Consider the following 15,924-nt stretch of genomic DNA (forward strand, 5'->3'; position numbering starts at 1 on the left):
TTGAGGTACGTATTAGCCATGATCTAATTAAATGGCAGAACAGGCTCGAGGGGCTGAATGGACTGCTGATCTTATATTCCTATGTTTCTTAATCATGTGGCTGTGTTTAAAGACTTTAAGACAGTCATGATTGTTAAAATTTCAGGACGATTAATAATTATGATCGACTGCTAATGTAAGTTGATGGTTCAGTTGTCTATTGAGTTTTATTTCAATTTCTTTTTAGTGCGCTTTATATTGTACAAAATGAATACTTACATGGGTTCAGCTGTAAACATTACATTAGTGACAAAAGTATTATAAATGTAATTTTACACAAAGATCTTTCTTCATACTCAAGTTCAATATTTATTGACTAATTAACAACAATTGTATGACTAATAAAAATTGATTTTCAGACTTTTTTCTAAGAAAATGTAATAGAGCAACTAGAATTAGGAGAGCAAAGTGATGGATGACGGGGCCAGAGCTGGAAATATTTGCTTATTTGACTCTTCATATGTGTTAATTGACAAGCAAGGTGATGTACACAACCAGAAATTATATGGCTAATCATTTTATATTTTGATTAATTCTCCGTTAAGGTAATTGAGGTTTATTGGGTATGCATTCATAAGTGTTCATTTTTGTCACAAATACACTTATGACATACTAACTGGTTTGTGACCGTTCCTTACAACTAAGAATTAACGAGAAATAGAATGAAATGATTATTGCAAAGTGGAACATTTAGTATAATTTCTAAATTTCTGGTATGCTCTGGCTTGCACTTGATGCAAATAATGCAGCCTGACCCAAAGGTAGATTCTCCAGTCATTGGTACGGACAAGATCTGCTTTATGTGGATCTGGGATAAAATTACATTTTGTTCTGGATTGACCTGCACCTGGAGCAGTTCTGATGGGGAATTGATCAATGTGGTAGAGCTCCTTTCACATGCACTTCCTTCAGTTCATCAGGGCTTGTATTCAGAAAAGCCTTTCCCATATTAATTTGTAAAACTTGGACAAAGTTTTAGGGGAATTTGCAGCACAAAAGCTGTGTAGTTCCTGAAAGGTTGCACAAAATCCCTCCAGATTCCCTCCTCATTCCCTTCCTCCCTCCCCCCCTCCCACACCCCATCTATGACACCTTCCATCCTCTGCCAACTGGGGGAAGAGGAGATGGAACAATCTGAGCACACATGTCTGTACAATATTTATTGGCTACTTAACAATTGTATGAGTAATAAAAATTGATTTTCAGACTTTTGTTACCCAATGGGCCAGGAAACTGCTCAAGATTGTTCTTCCTTTTTGATTATCCTCCTCCTGATTATTTTACAAACTCCATGTGGATCTTGTGTGAGATCAGAATGATTCCCTCATGTCGAGAACATGATCAACTGCATTGACAGAGCACGCACCTTATTTGTGAGATGGTTTTACCAGCCACAGAGATGTAGCCACATGAAGTAACTGTTTCTTTGTCTTCCAAATGCAGGCTGTGTTTTGTGAAGCTGAAGCTGTTACTGTTGGCCATAGAATACAAATCGGACACAAGGGAAAGCAGGTGAGTACTATAGCATTTACTGTGAATTTTGAGTAATATTTGCATCATAAGTCTTCGTGATGGACAAAACAGTCAAGAGAACACTAATTGTTGACAAAGGCATTCAGTAGTTGCTATAAACTCAGCATCTTCTAGCCCCATTTCACATTGGCAGTTTAAGTCTGCTCTCCTGTTGGTTCCAGTGTGAATTGTAGAGGTGAAGGAAGAATAAAAAAGGGGCTGTATGATTGAAATAAGTCCTGTGATCTCCAGCACTTGTGATGTGTTTCCTTCCCTCTTCAAGGAATTGGTTCAACCCAGGCATGCTATTAAAAAGCTAATAACATTGTACCCTCTGTACTGCAGGGAATGTTATTTATATATACAGGGAGTGTGGAAGTATTAGTCTGACAATGGCAACTAGCAAAAAAAAACAACACAACATCAAATACCTAAACATTTCTTCAAATGTCACTGAATATCAAATTCATTGGGTTTATCAACATCATCCTATGTGTTTTACTTGCTATCCCAGGAACTTCCCAATAATGCAATATATTTGTTTGGACTGAAACACAACAGGCAGATATTAAATCAATAGTTTTTTTTTCAAAAGCACATCACAACTTACACCACACGCAATGCCATCTTACACCACACGCAGTGCCATCTTACACCACACGCAGTGCCATCTTACACCACACGCAATGCCATCTTACACCACACCCAGTGCCATCTTACACCACACGCAGTGCCATCTTACACCACACGCAGTGCCATCTTACACCACACCCAGTGCCATCTTACACCACACGCAGTGCCATCTTACACCACACCCAGTGCCATCTTACACCACACCCAGTGCCATCTTACACCACACGCAATGCCATCTTACACCACACGCAGTGCCATCTTACACCACACGCAGTGCCATCTTACACCACACCCAGTGCCATCTTACACCACACGCAGTGCCATCTTACACCACACCCAGTGCCATCTTACACCACACGCAATGCCATCTTACACCACACGCAGTGCCATCTTACACCACACGCAATGCCATCTTACACCACACGCAGTGCCATCTTACACCACACCCAGTGCCAGTTTACACCACACCCAGTGCCAGTTTACACCACACCCAGTGCCATCTTACACCACACCCAGTGCCATCTTACACCACACCCAGTGCCATCTTACACCACACCCAGTGCCATCTTACACCACACCCAGTGCCATCTTACACCACACCCAGTGCCAGTTTACACCACACCCAGTGCCATCTTACACCACACCCAGTGCCATCTTACACCACACCCAGTGCCATCTTACACCACACCCAGTGCCATCTTACACCACACCCAGTGCCATCTTACACCACACCCAGTGCCATCTTACACCACACCCAGTGCCATCTTACACCACACCCAGTGCCAGTTTACACCACACCCAGTGCCATCTTACACCACACGCAGTACCAGTTTACACCACACCCAGTGCCATCTTACACCACACCCAGTGCCATCTTACACCACACCCAGTGTCATCTTACACCACACCCAGTGCCAGTTTACACCACACGCAGTGCCAGTTTACACCACACCCAGTGCCATCTTACACCACACCCAGTGCCATCTTACACCACACCCAGTGCCAGTTTACACCACACCCAGTGCCATCTTACACCACACCCAGTGCCAGTTTACACCACACCCAGTGCCATCTTACACCACACCCAGTGCCAGTTTACACCACACCCAGTGCCATCTTACACCACACCCAGTGCCAGTTTACACCACACCCAGTGCCATCTTACACCACACCCAGTGCCATCTTACACCACATGCAGTGCCAGTTTACACCACACCCAGTGCCATCTTACACCACACCCAGTGCCAGTTTACACCACACCCAGTGCCATCTTACACCACACGCAGTGCCAGTTTACACCACACCCAGTGCCATCTTACACCACACGCAGTGCCAGTTTACACCACACCCAGTGCCATCTTACACCACACCCAGTGCCATCTTACACCACACCCAGTGCCAGTTTACACCACACCCAGTGCCAGTTTACACCACACCCAGTGCCATCTTACACCACACGCAGTGCCAGTTTACACCACACCCAGTGCCATCTTACACCACACGCAGTGCCAGTTTACACCACACCCAGTGCCAGTTCACACCACACAGAAGCCAGTTCAGACATACTTCCACTTAACACTGGATTCAAAATGGAAATGAGGAATCATATATCTCATTAGCTGAATGCATTTCAGATATAGCTACCCTTAAATGTGAAAAGGGATAAATGATGCTGATTTAAACTCATATTTAATACAGTAGAAGCCACTTAATGGAAACATCCTCACACTAAGCAAACTGCTCTTTAACCCAATCATTGGCATTAAGCAAACACTATTGATTCCATGCTGATCCCAATTGGCAGTAATGTACACTGTAAGTTCCCAAGAACTAAGATTACTTACCCGTCTACTGCTGTGGATGTGTAAGGTGCTAAAGTGAGGCCAACGAGTCCAACGGCTCCTTCAAATTGGGCATATTGACTGGCAGCAACTGGTTATGCAAAATTGGTTGAAGAAGTCATGCTGATTATATGTTACCACTTAAACACTGCCCATAACTGACTTCAGAGTGTGCTAAACAACACCCAAACAAACGCCTGACTAGGATCGGCCAGTCCAATCAATATAGTAGTACAGGCTAAGGACCAATATAGCCTCTGCTCCCACGTCAACAGATCTTCAATCACAGTAGCTGGGGCCAAATTAATGCCTCATGAAATGTCCACGTTACATCCAATTTTCTGCAAACAGGGTCATTAATAACTGTGTACTGTGCAATTCTCAGGCTGCTTTGCCCATTGTCCAGGAAGAATATTAGCCTCTAAGTACTTTGTTTACTAAACACCGTGTAATTCCTTTGACTACCAGTATTGAAAGGTTCACAATGTACAGGTTAATAAAGCCTTTTTTATCAAAAAATAATCTAAAAGATAGCCAATTGAAGAACTTTATAACTTTCTAGAATAGCATTGCTTGGCATTTGTACTGCTAAATGATCGTAATTTCATTTAAATGTGATATTAACCTTCTACTCAATATTGCATACATCAGAAACCAGTAAGACATAATGAACTGCTCACATGAAGTACAATGTATCAGCCAATGCTAATTAGCAAGTCTAATCACCTTCTCACTGTCATTATATGTGTCCAATACCATGCACCAGCCTAATGTAAAATACATTTCCTGTCCACTCTCTTCCATTAAAAATATGATCGACTGTAAAATACGTTACAGAAAGTTTTGTAAAGTCTAAATTTGGAGTAACTGGGTAAAAGGTGAATCTTAAGGCTCTTTATTTTAAGAAACTGTTGGAAAAGCACAGCAGCTCAACCAGCTGAAAGAGGCAAGAGAGGTTACTGTCCAGGTGGGATCTTTCATTACAGCCAAGCAGTTTTAATGAAAGGTCACATCTGAAATGTTTCTTCCTCTTTCCGATGCTGATCAAACTGCTGTCCTTTTCCAGCATTTTCTGTTTTTGATTCATTAGTTGTTTTTCCTGAAAATTAGATTTTGACAAGAGGAAAATAGCAGTTATCATGTAATTTGCGAGCACAAGAGGCACTTTTAAAAGACAGTCTGTATTGATCTTTATATTGTGTTAAAGTGAAGAACACATGGGAGGGAGGAAATGAGGAAGCTCAATTAGCTTCTTGAGGCTATAGTTTGTTAAAACTCTCAATAGTTATGAGCACTGACTTGCCAAAATGCATTTTCTGGTGAAAAACAGAAATGCTGTGAAGAAGCACAATGGATAGACTTGTGCCTATATCAGTTGGAATATACAGATTCATTTTCCTAATTCTTTCAAACCGCAGAGAAAATAGAACAAAATTCAAAGAGTTTTTGCCTTTGTGTTCTAGTTCCGAGGATTTTTTTTTGCGTTTTCTTGCGTTTTGCCATGTTCATGTTTTATGTTTGTTGAGTTGGAATGTTTACTTTGTTTTTGTTGCGAGCTGTTTGTTTCTACCATGGCGTTTGATTGAAATGTTTTCTTGTTGTTTACAGAGATAGAAAGCGGTAATGCTCCCTTCATTTACTTTCCAACCAATTTCAACCTTCCCTTCAATTCCTTAGACCTTCCAACTTCGCGACTTATTTCCTAAAAAGCTAATTCTTTAATTCTCACCAAGTCAGCAGGATAATACCATAATCAAATCAAATAGAATAAAATTTTAGTTAACTTATGACATTTATAGTATTTTTTTTTAAAAAGCCTCTTGTTCTTGTCCAATGCACTCATTTCTTTGCAGGAAAAAAAGTGATATTTTCACATTTTTCTAAATGGCTCTTCATTCTCTGCTGTATCACAGATTGTGTCTCAGACCATTCCATATTAAAACCTTTGCTGTCGTAAAGTTTCTCTACCCCCCCCTCTCATCCCCCCATGATGATGTAATGTAAATGTCAGTCAGCCAAAGTGTTGGTTTGCTGTCTGCTTGTCAAAGTCTCAACTGATGTCTTCCCCATCGCCTGTCTTGAGATTTTCATACATTTAAACAGTACTTCATGTTGTCTGTGGATTCATTGAAAAGAAAGAAAAATAATTAATATTCGCCAACTTAATTTGTTATCTAATTAATGGGTTGAATGATTTTTTTGCCCTGATTTGCAATGATAATTTTGACATGCCCTGATGGTAACTGATCACATTTTGTACTTACACACTCAATTCACCGAACGTGGAAAATCAATTATTTATCAGAGCCATTTTTTGCCGTTTCTTTGCAGTTTTTCTTACATCAGCATGCTTGCAGATTGTCTCCCAGCCCACTATTAAAGACATCCACTTGTCATCTGTCCCCTTGTTTGTTGCTTGACATTGAGTGAAATATTAATGCATGAAGTAAATTAATGTTTTGGCAGTATCCTCTTATCCCAAAGACACCCGTTTGAATCTTCGATTTTATAAAAATGATTTTTGTTTTCATTTTTTCAAGTGCATCATTTAATTGCTGACCCAACCAGCTTAGTAGCTTATTCTCTTTTTTTCCTATGTATTACCCCTCCTTCCCCCCTCCTTTACTTTGTGTCTATCCCTCACCTCTTTACTTTGTCTGACTCCAAGCTCGTGTGCAGTGGTATTCGTACAACAAAAGTAGGAGGCCTTCCTGTCAGTTTGGAGTTCAGTTATCCAACAGCAGTTCCTGCTGCCATACATGGCCTGCAATGGTTGCACCTCTACTTTTGGAGTTGTTCATTGTATATTGTTTTGTGTGTGTTTGTAGTGGAAGGATGTCATTGCCACAGTGAACTGAACAGAGCTTGCTCTATACAAAAATAAATTTGCTTCCTGGGATTTCTCCTTGATTTTCCAGTTAAAAATTGAATCCGTTAATATTTCAATCTTGTACTGTATGAACAATTTACTGATATAAGGAAATCTATACTGAGACTTGGTTTTATTAATTTATATTCTAATTACAATGCCAATTGAATATGGAATTGAATCTGATGTCTGCGGAACTCTGATTTCTACTTGTAAAGAAAGAAAAGCTTATTTGAGTACGGAGGCACATATCCAGTGTACAATGTACACATGCAGTGGTGTACATGAAAAGACACACATATTTAACAGCTCCATTCAATCTGACCTTACAAACTGAGCCTGGAATAAGGTACCAGGACCTTTTATAAACCAAAAACTGCAAGCAGTTCATTCCTGGATGCAGTTCAGCTCTTGTTGTGCTTTATTTTTGAATGTGGCTTGTCCTGAGTGCGCTTTCACTACTGCTTCCCTCCCTTTACATTTTTTCTTGTCTATCAGAAACCAGACCCTTTGGATATGGAAGTAGAGCTGTATAAAACCAAATCGTTTGAAAGTGCCCAGAAGAATGAGCTGGATGTTTATTCTGAACAATCGGGCCTAAAGCAAGATTTCAGACTACAGTCTATTTAAACATAGAGATTGGGATTCTTGTCGTTAACTTGTACCAGCCAACTCTTTCCTTTGGGCCGACTACTTAATTTAGCATATAGCTGTGCTGTGCAGTAGTTGTACTCTTGACATGTATTACCCTTAAAGTATTGTGACTGTTACTTTAAACTATTGATAAGTTGCAGTTAATTAATGATGTTACAAGTAGCACTCATTGTTTTCCAATCAGGGGGGAACAGTACAGGCTGCTAAAACCTGTTTGTTTGACACTGCTGCTACAGTCCTGTTAAATTATTTGTGAATAGTAGTTTCATTTTAAGGATACAGGGCTAGATTTTCCATCCATGCATGGTCCACAGCTAAAAAATCGAACCCATGGTTCCTTCGCCAAAATAGTGCTGTAAAGATTTTTTTTTACATAATTAAGATCGGCTAGTGGTTCAAATGTAATGAATTTGCTTGTCAAATCTCACCCAATCTCCATCTCACTCTGGCAGAAGTTATTCAAGTGGCCAGTTTCTGATCACAGGTGTATTGTCAGGGGAAACATGGAATAAAAGCCAGACATAAGGAGAGTGAAAACTAGAGAACTGATATCTCCTGCTCACAGCCAGCTCAAGAGTAAGAGTGGAGAAAGCTTGAGAGCAAGGCCCCTCATGGCCCTCTCATCTGGGGGACATATCCTAGTATCGGCAGGTGAGGGGAGGGGGACCCTAAACAAAATAGAGTGAAGAAAACAATAATGACTAATGGGGACGAGAAAGTTTTTTTTTAAAAGTACCTTTCTGTAGAGGTAAAACATTAGTAATCTTTCCAAGAAAAATCAGCATGAAATTTGATTATTTTGATTCAGACGCTGTGATTAGCAATGAGCTACATCATCCAGATTAAAATTGTATAGATTGTGCTTTGTTATCAGAAGGCTTTCAAATTAGGGAAAATGAGAATTTATTTAGGGGTGTATATTTTTAAGCAGATGGTATTTTGCTTACCATGCATCTTAATATTATGGGTCTAATAAGCAAGCTCCTCAGTCATTACTTGAATCATTTACAGTCATCTGTTGAGTGTATACAGCTATTGAAATGTAAGCGCAGTCCATATGAGAGTGATTTCCGTTGCAGTGGGGATGCTTGTACCATTCCCCTTTGATTAGTACGCCATCGAGACAATGCTTTTCTCCAGTAGCAGCTAACAGAAATTTGGTGTTTTGTGTTTTCACTGAGTAGCATATTAATCAATCCTGGGAACCACATCAAGATCCACGAAGGCACATTGGGATTCTTCATTGCAAGTGATGCCAAGGAAGTGAAAAGGTAGCTGTTTGCTTTAATCCATGGGAATTGAAAGTAATTGTAATCTGCTTCCAATTAATGATGTAACATACCAAATAATAAACCTGCCCCCTTTTACTTTTATTTGGGGGGAGGGGATTTTACTTTCACCATTGAGACATCAGAACAAGCATGAGAATACATTAATCATTTGTAATCAATCAATTTAACTCACCTTAAAAAAAAAGCTTTTTCATAACTGATGGTGACAAGTCTTTAAGTACGTGTAAAGTTCGGTGTTATGTCTGAAATGTTCTTCAACATTTACACTGTTAAAGGTTGAACGGATGTGTGAATCCCCTAAACTTCTGGGAGCTTTGTAGCTCTCCCAGCCAGAGGGCCAGGTTCAACTCTCCGCCCTCAATGCTGCTCAGATATATCACTGAACTCGCTGCATAATCTCTATTTGTCCAACCACCACCTTCAGCGTTGGGAGGAGGGGAACACACTGCTGGATATAATCCCACACTATGAAAATGTGCTCCCAGTCAGCTGATTACAGAGTGCCATTGACTGCTGTTGTAGTAGATGGCCCAGATCCTCCTGCATTCCTAGATAGTATTGGAAGTGTGACAATTAGTTCCAGTCAGACCCTAAATGGGGGGAGGGGGGAATATGTAGATTTTATAAACCAAAGGACTTTCCTTCCTAAACAATAAATATTAATATCAGAAAAGCTATTAACATAATTGAACAATTAAGGAAGGGATGCAGTTATAGTCATGCAACAAATAATATCTAAAAGCTTTGAGAGGCCTTCTGTAGCATACCCACTGCCAGCATCAAACACCCCTGGTCATTTATAATATGAACAAGGTACAGAGCAAAGCTCACTCTGCTCAAGCCCAGCAATGTCGATTGTTTTTTAATGGCAGTGAGCACAGGAATGAATCCTAAAGCTCGCAAAAATATGGGAGATAAGTGAAACTTCCAGGTTTTCCTTTCCTATGCTGTTCGCTATTTACCACCGCCAAAAAGAGGAATGACTTTCAAAACTATTTTTGTTTCAAAAACCCGCTGCTGCTGTTAATGTTGTATTAATATACTTTCATCGAAAGATTTGGTAGTTTTCCGCTGGGGGAAATGAAAAAGACCAGGTAGGAATCAACGCAGGCTCCACTGGAGGCCTCGCACCAATTCCCCTGAGCGAGCACTGGGTCTTCTGAAAAGTTTACTGGATTGTGCTCACCTGCACTTTAAACAGCTGAGACCCACTCCATTGATGGGCACTTTAAACAGCTGAGACCCACTCCATTGATGGGCACTTTAAACAGCTGAGAGTCACTCCATTGATGGGCACTTTAAACAGCTGAGACCCACTCCATTGATGGGCACTTTAAACAGCTGAGACCCACTCCATTGATGGGCACTTTAAACAGCTGAGACCCACTCCATTGATGGGCACTTTAAACAGCTGAGACCCACTCCATTGATGGGCACTTTAAACAGCTGAGACCCACTCCATTGATGGGCACTTTAAACAGCTGAGAGTCACTCCATTCATGGGCACTTTAAACAGCTGAGCAGTAAACTATTTATAAAATATGCTGCTCAGCTCTATATCTTATTCTCCCTGGTGGGAATTAGCAGATTTCAAGGTTTAGTTGTTGAAATAAATCGTTAACATTACAAAAAAGGCCAGAACTAAAGAAGTTGAATGTAATTTTCATTACAAATTAGAGAACAAATCGGTGCACAATTTTTTTAAACCTGAATTGTGGTTTAATCTTTGTTTCTGATTTATACACACAAAGCAAATGCTTCGAGTCTTTTAAGATCTGGAAGTGGTCATGTCATTCAATCAGGTTATACAAAATTTGCCTCTCTACTTAATTTCTTGGAGTTTCTTTTAGAATTGGATTAACGCCTCTGGTTGTTACTCAAGTAGTAGTTAAGTGGCTCTTAAACTACATGAGTGGTGCCAAATGAGCATTATTGAAGGCAAGTCCTGGTTGGCCCGATTTCTGCTGGCTAGCTAAATTAAATCCTAAACTCATCCATGAAGTAATTAGCATTTCTATTGGTTGCCGTTAAAATAAACAACAAATGGTAAGACTAACACCTCGGTTTCTAAAAGCAGAAAGTATCCCTCGAGTTCCTCATCCCTAATCTCAGAAGAGCGCCCCCCTACTGCACTAGCCTGAACTTTCCCCTAACAGCCACACCCCACAGATTTACTGAGTGAAGCTGCCAAATTAATGTCAATTAGTTCTGGCTTTTGGGTGGTTTAGTCCTGTGGACTTTTGCCCACTCAGAACTGGGTCAGAAGCAACCTAAAATAATTTAATTGAGTTGCTATAACTTGAAGGTTCTTTTGCTCCCCGAGTGTTACTTTCATGTCTATTATTTCTATCAGTTTGCAAATTGAAGCCTCTCAAGCTGAATGTTTCTGGAATCAAGCTGAGAGACAAGGCTGGTAGGCAAACAGTCTTAAACACTGCAATCCGACATCCTGTGATCTGGAAAGCAGAATTGGACCTGAGGTGTAATACCTGTCAGTTGCCTAGGTAGATGCCTTACCTCTGCTCTGTGCTATGCCAGTGCCCCAGCCAAGGCCAGATACTTGAAGTTCATGGGGAAACCATTCCAGATTCTTTGTAATGGTGACTTGATTTTGTGTGAAGAATTGAACATTTTTGACGTACAAAGTTACACTTTCTTTCGTGACGTGTGGATACTTCTTTGGCTCTGCTTGAAATGCACAAAATTAAATAGAAATACTTAAATTAAATTTAAATATAAATATTGGAGAATGTTCAGAGAAAAGAAGCAGGACATTGGGTTACGCCCTTTCTCCTCTGGGACTTGGGTTCAAATCCAGCCCAGACTGACAGGTGAAAGAACTCCTCTCTCCACTGACTGTGAGGGTTCTACATGAAGTCAGCCTGGATAATTACAGCATAGTCTACAATACAAAACTGCTACAAATTGACACTGAATTGGCAACCTTACTGAGAGAGGCCATGCAGCTGGCTGATGTGGGAAAATGAACAATCCACAGTGGTTCAGTGGGGGGGTTTGAGGTTGGGATTACATCATTGTGGCGGAATAGAGAACCGTTACTATGCATTTAGTCATTACTGTATGTGGCCTGGCAGTTCTTGATGCTGACAGTGGGTGAGAAATGCATCCCATTCCTTAGCTCTGATATCACTCATTTGCACATAACATGAACAACAACTTGTCTTTAATGTAGTAAAACGTCCCAAGGCACTTCACAGGTAGGTTATCAGACAATATTTGACACCGAGCCACATAAAGAGATACTAGGACAGGTGACCAAAAGCTTGGTCAAAGAGGTGGGTTTTAAGGAGCGTCCTAAAAGAGGAGAGAGGTACATTCACCAAAACTGTATTTTTTAATAAAAAGAAAGAGCAAATGGGTGTCCATTTCAGCACAGACTGATGGGAATGACTTCGCTCTTTGTTCTATGTGAAGTGAGTTCAGGCAGTCATAACCTGGTTCCCAGCGGGCATGGGCCCACAGTAGAACACTGCTGCTAACTTGGCACAAGTGCCAGTCTTAAAGAGGCCACAGTTATGGCTAGTGTTGTGCCTCACTGATGCAGGAGGGGGTGTTTTTCTATGAAAACGTTTGGAGTTAAGCATGTTGTTAGGCAGAGTGGAGAGAGAGCTTCACTCTGCATCTACAGTTGACCTGTTTAATGCCGACATGGGTGCCAGTTGAAAATGTTCCATTCCCCAGCGCTGCTATCCCTCATACTGACGAGCAGAAAAATTCCACAAAAAAAACAACCTTTTATAAGAGCAACAAGGATGATTGAGGCCTCAGGGCTGTGAGTTATGAAAAGAGACTCTCAGAACTGAACTTGTCATTGGAGAAATAAGTTCAGGAGAGGATCCAGATCTTTAAAATGCTGATAGCCATGGATAATGTAGATGTAAGCAGATTATTTAACTTGGACGTTGAGTGCAGAACTACAGGAAATGAGAACAGAATTAACAAGCCTCGGGCAGGACTAGAGATTAAAATTTTGTTTCCCCCACAGAGTAGTGTGGATATTGGAACAGACTCTTAGCAAAAGCGGTTCAGGCTGTGCTGATTAACTCCTTTAAAAGGAGCAGCTACATATCTGGTTAAAGGTAGAATTGAAGATTATAATGATATGTGCAGACAGAAATGATCAATGACTTTAGGAAACACAATGGTTCTTGTGACACCAACGCCATGGAAACATCATTGGTGGAAGGCAGCTGGTCGGGATTGAATAATGGAGCTTGTTAGGTTAGATTGATATTCTGGAGTTTCAGTCAATTACCTTAGGGGGTCAGGGAGAAATTTCACACAACTTTCCTTCAGGAGATTAAATATGTTGGGTAGAGTCCACGATAGCACAAAGTGTGCGCGGCCTGTGAAAGGAGTGGGATTGATGAGGCAAATGGCCTTTTCTGTTTTCATGTGTTCTTGGACACACTTTTACTTCATTTGGAACAAAATGCCTCCACCCGCCCCCACCCCACCCTCCCCCTCAAACAATCATACTGTACCTTACTCAGGAATTTGAAACGTAAATGCTGGTCGTTATTCACTCTGAATTTACATACGTTGAATAAAGATTTACTGCTTAACACATTATTCTGTCTTTCTCCATCAGAATAAGCCATCTTTTGGAGATTAGTAGAAAATGTAACACTGTAGCCTGAACAAATGCATCATTTGCTTGGCATCTGTACATTAAAGGGTCATTCTTATATTTTATTGCTTCAGGGCATTTTTCTACTGCAAAGCTTGTCATGATGACATTACAGATACAAAAAGGATAAAAAAATGTGGCTGTAAACGACGTAAGTAATAATTTCGTCTTCTTTCCGTCCGTACCTTGTTATTACTGATTATAATTTGAAACTAATGTACACTCTGAATGCATTAAAATGTTATGGTTCTTGTGCCAACAGTGTATAGATATTGGTGAAGGGCAATGACTGCCATCAAATGGTTTCTGTTATTAGCTTGTCACTAAAGATCAGAGATGGAGTACAGTATAGTAGTTAAAACTCCATTTACTCACCCTGTAGACACTGTATATAAACAACACACTATAAATGTCTGCTATCCAACGGCAACACACTCATTTTAAACAGTTTTCAAGTGTACAGGTGCACATTTTATTGCAGCTCTACCATTAAATATAGCCCCCATTTGGCAGAGTTTGGTTCAACAGCCATAAAGTTTCTTACAATATATAAACCTTTTAAATAAGATGTGAATGGGGGGTCAGTGTATGAGGAAACTCAACTCTTAATAATTATTGGAAGTCAACCCTTTATGCTGTAAAAGCAATGTGGTTTTTAGACTCCTGTAAACAGTTAAGTGATCATTTTAAAGCAAAACATAATGAATGCTTTTATTTGTAACGTGCGTTGGAATGGATAGAACTTGGTTTCCACTTTCATTTTTTAAAGGGCGAAACTCTCCATTTTGGGATTTTCCTCCATGCCACATGCTGTCTGCAGCCGAAATGGCGGACCAAAAACCTGCTCCAATGCTGCTCTGAAACTGGCCAACCAAACAGGCTTAAGAGCGACTGAGGGGTGGCTCTCTTTAACTTATCGTCCCACTTACCCAATGGTACAGTGCCTGGCCTCTGTTGGGCACCCGCCCGTGGCAATGTGACTGTGCCACCAATGCCCTTCACCAACTCCTTTAACCTACTTGAATAAGTAAGGCAAGAGAAATTAATTGGAGAGCAACATTTTTCAGGCTATATGAAAGGAAGTTTAATTACCTGAAAGGCGGGCAGGCAGGTTTAGATTAACATTATGCCATTAATACATAATGGCAAATCTGGGGAAATTAATGAATGCTGCAGATTGGGGAGAGAAAAATAATTAGCATTAATGTGATTAAGCTACACGCAAAAAATTAAAAATATACTTGGAGAATAACGGCGTGCCTAAAATGAGAAGTCCAAATTTCAGTCTATTAATGATGTGATGTAGAACAGATGTATAAATAAAATGACATGATTAGTGAGGCTGAAGAAAGAGCTTGTCAGAAATAAACTGCCGCTGCTTGAAAACTCTAGAGGTAATGCTCCAAGTCAGCTGGAAAAACAAAGACAAACCCTTGCCAAATGCATTGTATTTCACAGCCCATAATGGTGGAGTATGCAATACTTGAGTACCGTACCAGAAATACAGGGATTTTTTTTTAAAAGGACACACATCTTAGTAGTTACTGTCACATTTAGAATGAAATTCCCGCAGATTTATCATTACATTGGCATTAGTCATGTCACATTGTTAACATATACCTGACCTACTTAGCCACATGTCCAAAACTGTTAGGTCCATTATTAATAATTTAAACAAAAAAAAACTTGCTGCATCCACAGAGGTCAAGAATAATTAAAGTGAGTAGCTTTATCTTTTTTTTAAAAAAAAACTGACTGCTTGAAAGCTCAACAAAAACTCAGCTTAAAAGTATCATTATTTTTTCATTGTAATCTAAATTATTCAAAGAACGGTCCAGAATTTGCAAAGAAAATCTCTTCTAGGTGGGGTGGGGGAGAGGAAGTGGAATAGCCATTTCAATTTTTTGAGGAGTTTTACTGTACGGGATGATTTGTTAGAGAAAATGTGGTAAAGTTTGATATATATCTGTCTTTCTTTTGTATGTATGAACTTATTTCTTAAGCGTTCACCCCTTCTAGGTTTGATTCACTATTGTAGCAATGTAATGGGGGAAAAGAGAAAAAAACAAAGCACAGTTACATATAGACCTTTTTCCCTGGAACTCAGGCACATGAGAATCCATGTATGAAATGATTGCAAGTACCTTTTGATGATTGATGTATTTTTAATTTATTTTTCTCCTTGCTGCCCTGGAACATGAAACTCTATAATTTAACTGCACACTGGTAGTGATCTATTGTGAGTAAAAACGGGTTCCCTGTTGCCCAGAGTGCGGTCCGACCTGTCTACCTTAAGCAAGAGATTTTTATGTTGCATGTGTAGCAGTTACATCATACGTACACATCATCTTCAGCACTGCCCACAGATCACTTTGAATCTGTAGAAAATACAGCAGCCCAGTGGCAAGTGACATGCATTAAAAAAAGTGATTC

At 40.1% G+C, this 15,924-nt stretch overlaps 1 protein-coding gene across 6 annotated transcripts in view; it reads left to right on the plus strand.

The window, feature by feature from the left end:
* Nucleotides 1–15,924, plus strand: part of kcnma1a (potassium large conductance calcium-activated channel, subfamily M, alpha member 1a) — a 692,064-nt gene that overhangs the window by 554,896 nt on the left and 121,244 nt on the right. For all 6 annotated transcript variants that reach the window (XM_067972546.1, XM_067972543.1, XM_067972542.1 and 3 more), the window contains exons 16-18: nucleotides 1,483–1,551; nucleotides 8,733–8,819; nucleotides 13,566–13,642. In XM_067972546.1, coding sequence (XP_067828647.1) covers nucleotides 1,483–1,551; nucleotides 8,733–8,819; nucleotides 13,566–13,642 — 233 coding nt within the window. The remainder of the gene's footprint in view (nucleotides 1–1,482; nucleotides 1,552–8,732; nucleotides 8,820–13,565; nucleotides 13,643–15,924) is intronic.

This window comes from Heptranchias perlo, chromosome 36, assembly GCF_035084215.1.
Source record: "Heptranchias perlo isolate sHepPer1 chromosome 36, sHepPer1.hap1, whole genome shotgun sequence".
NCBI classification, from domain to species: Eukaryota; Metazoa; Chordata; class Chondrichthyes; order Hexanchiformes; family Hexanchidae; genus Heptranchias; species Heptranchias perlo.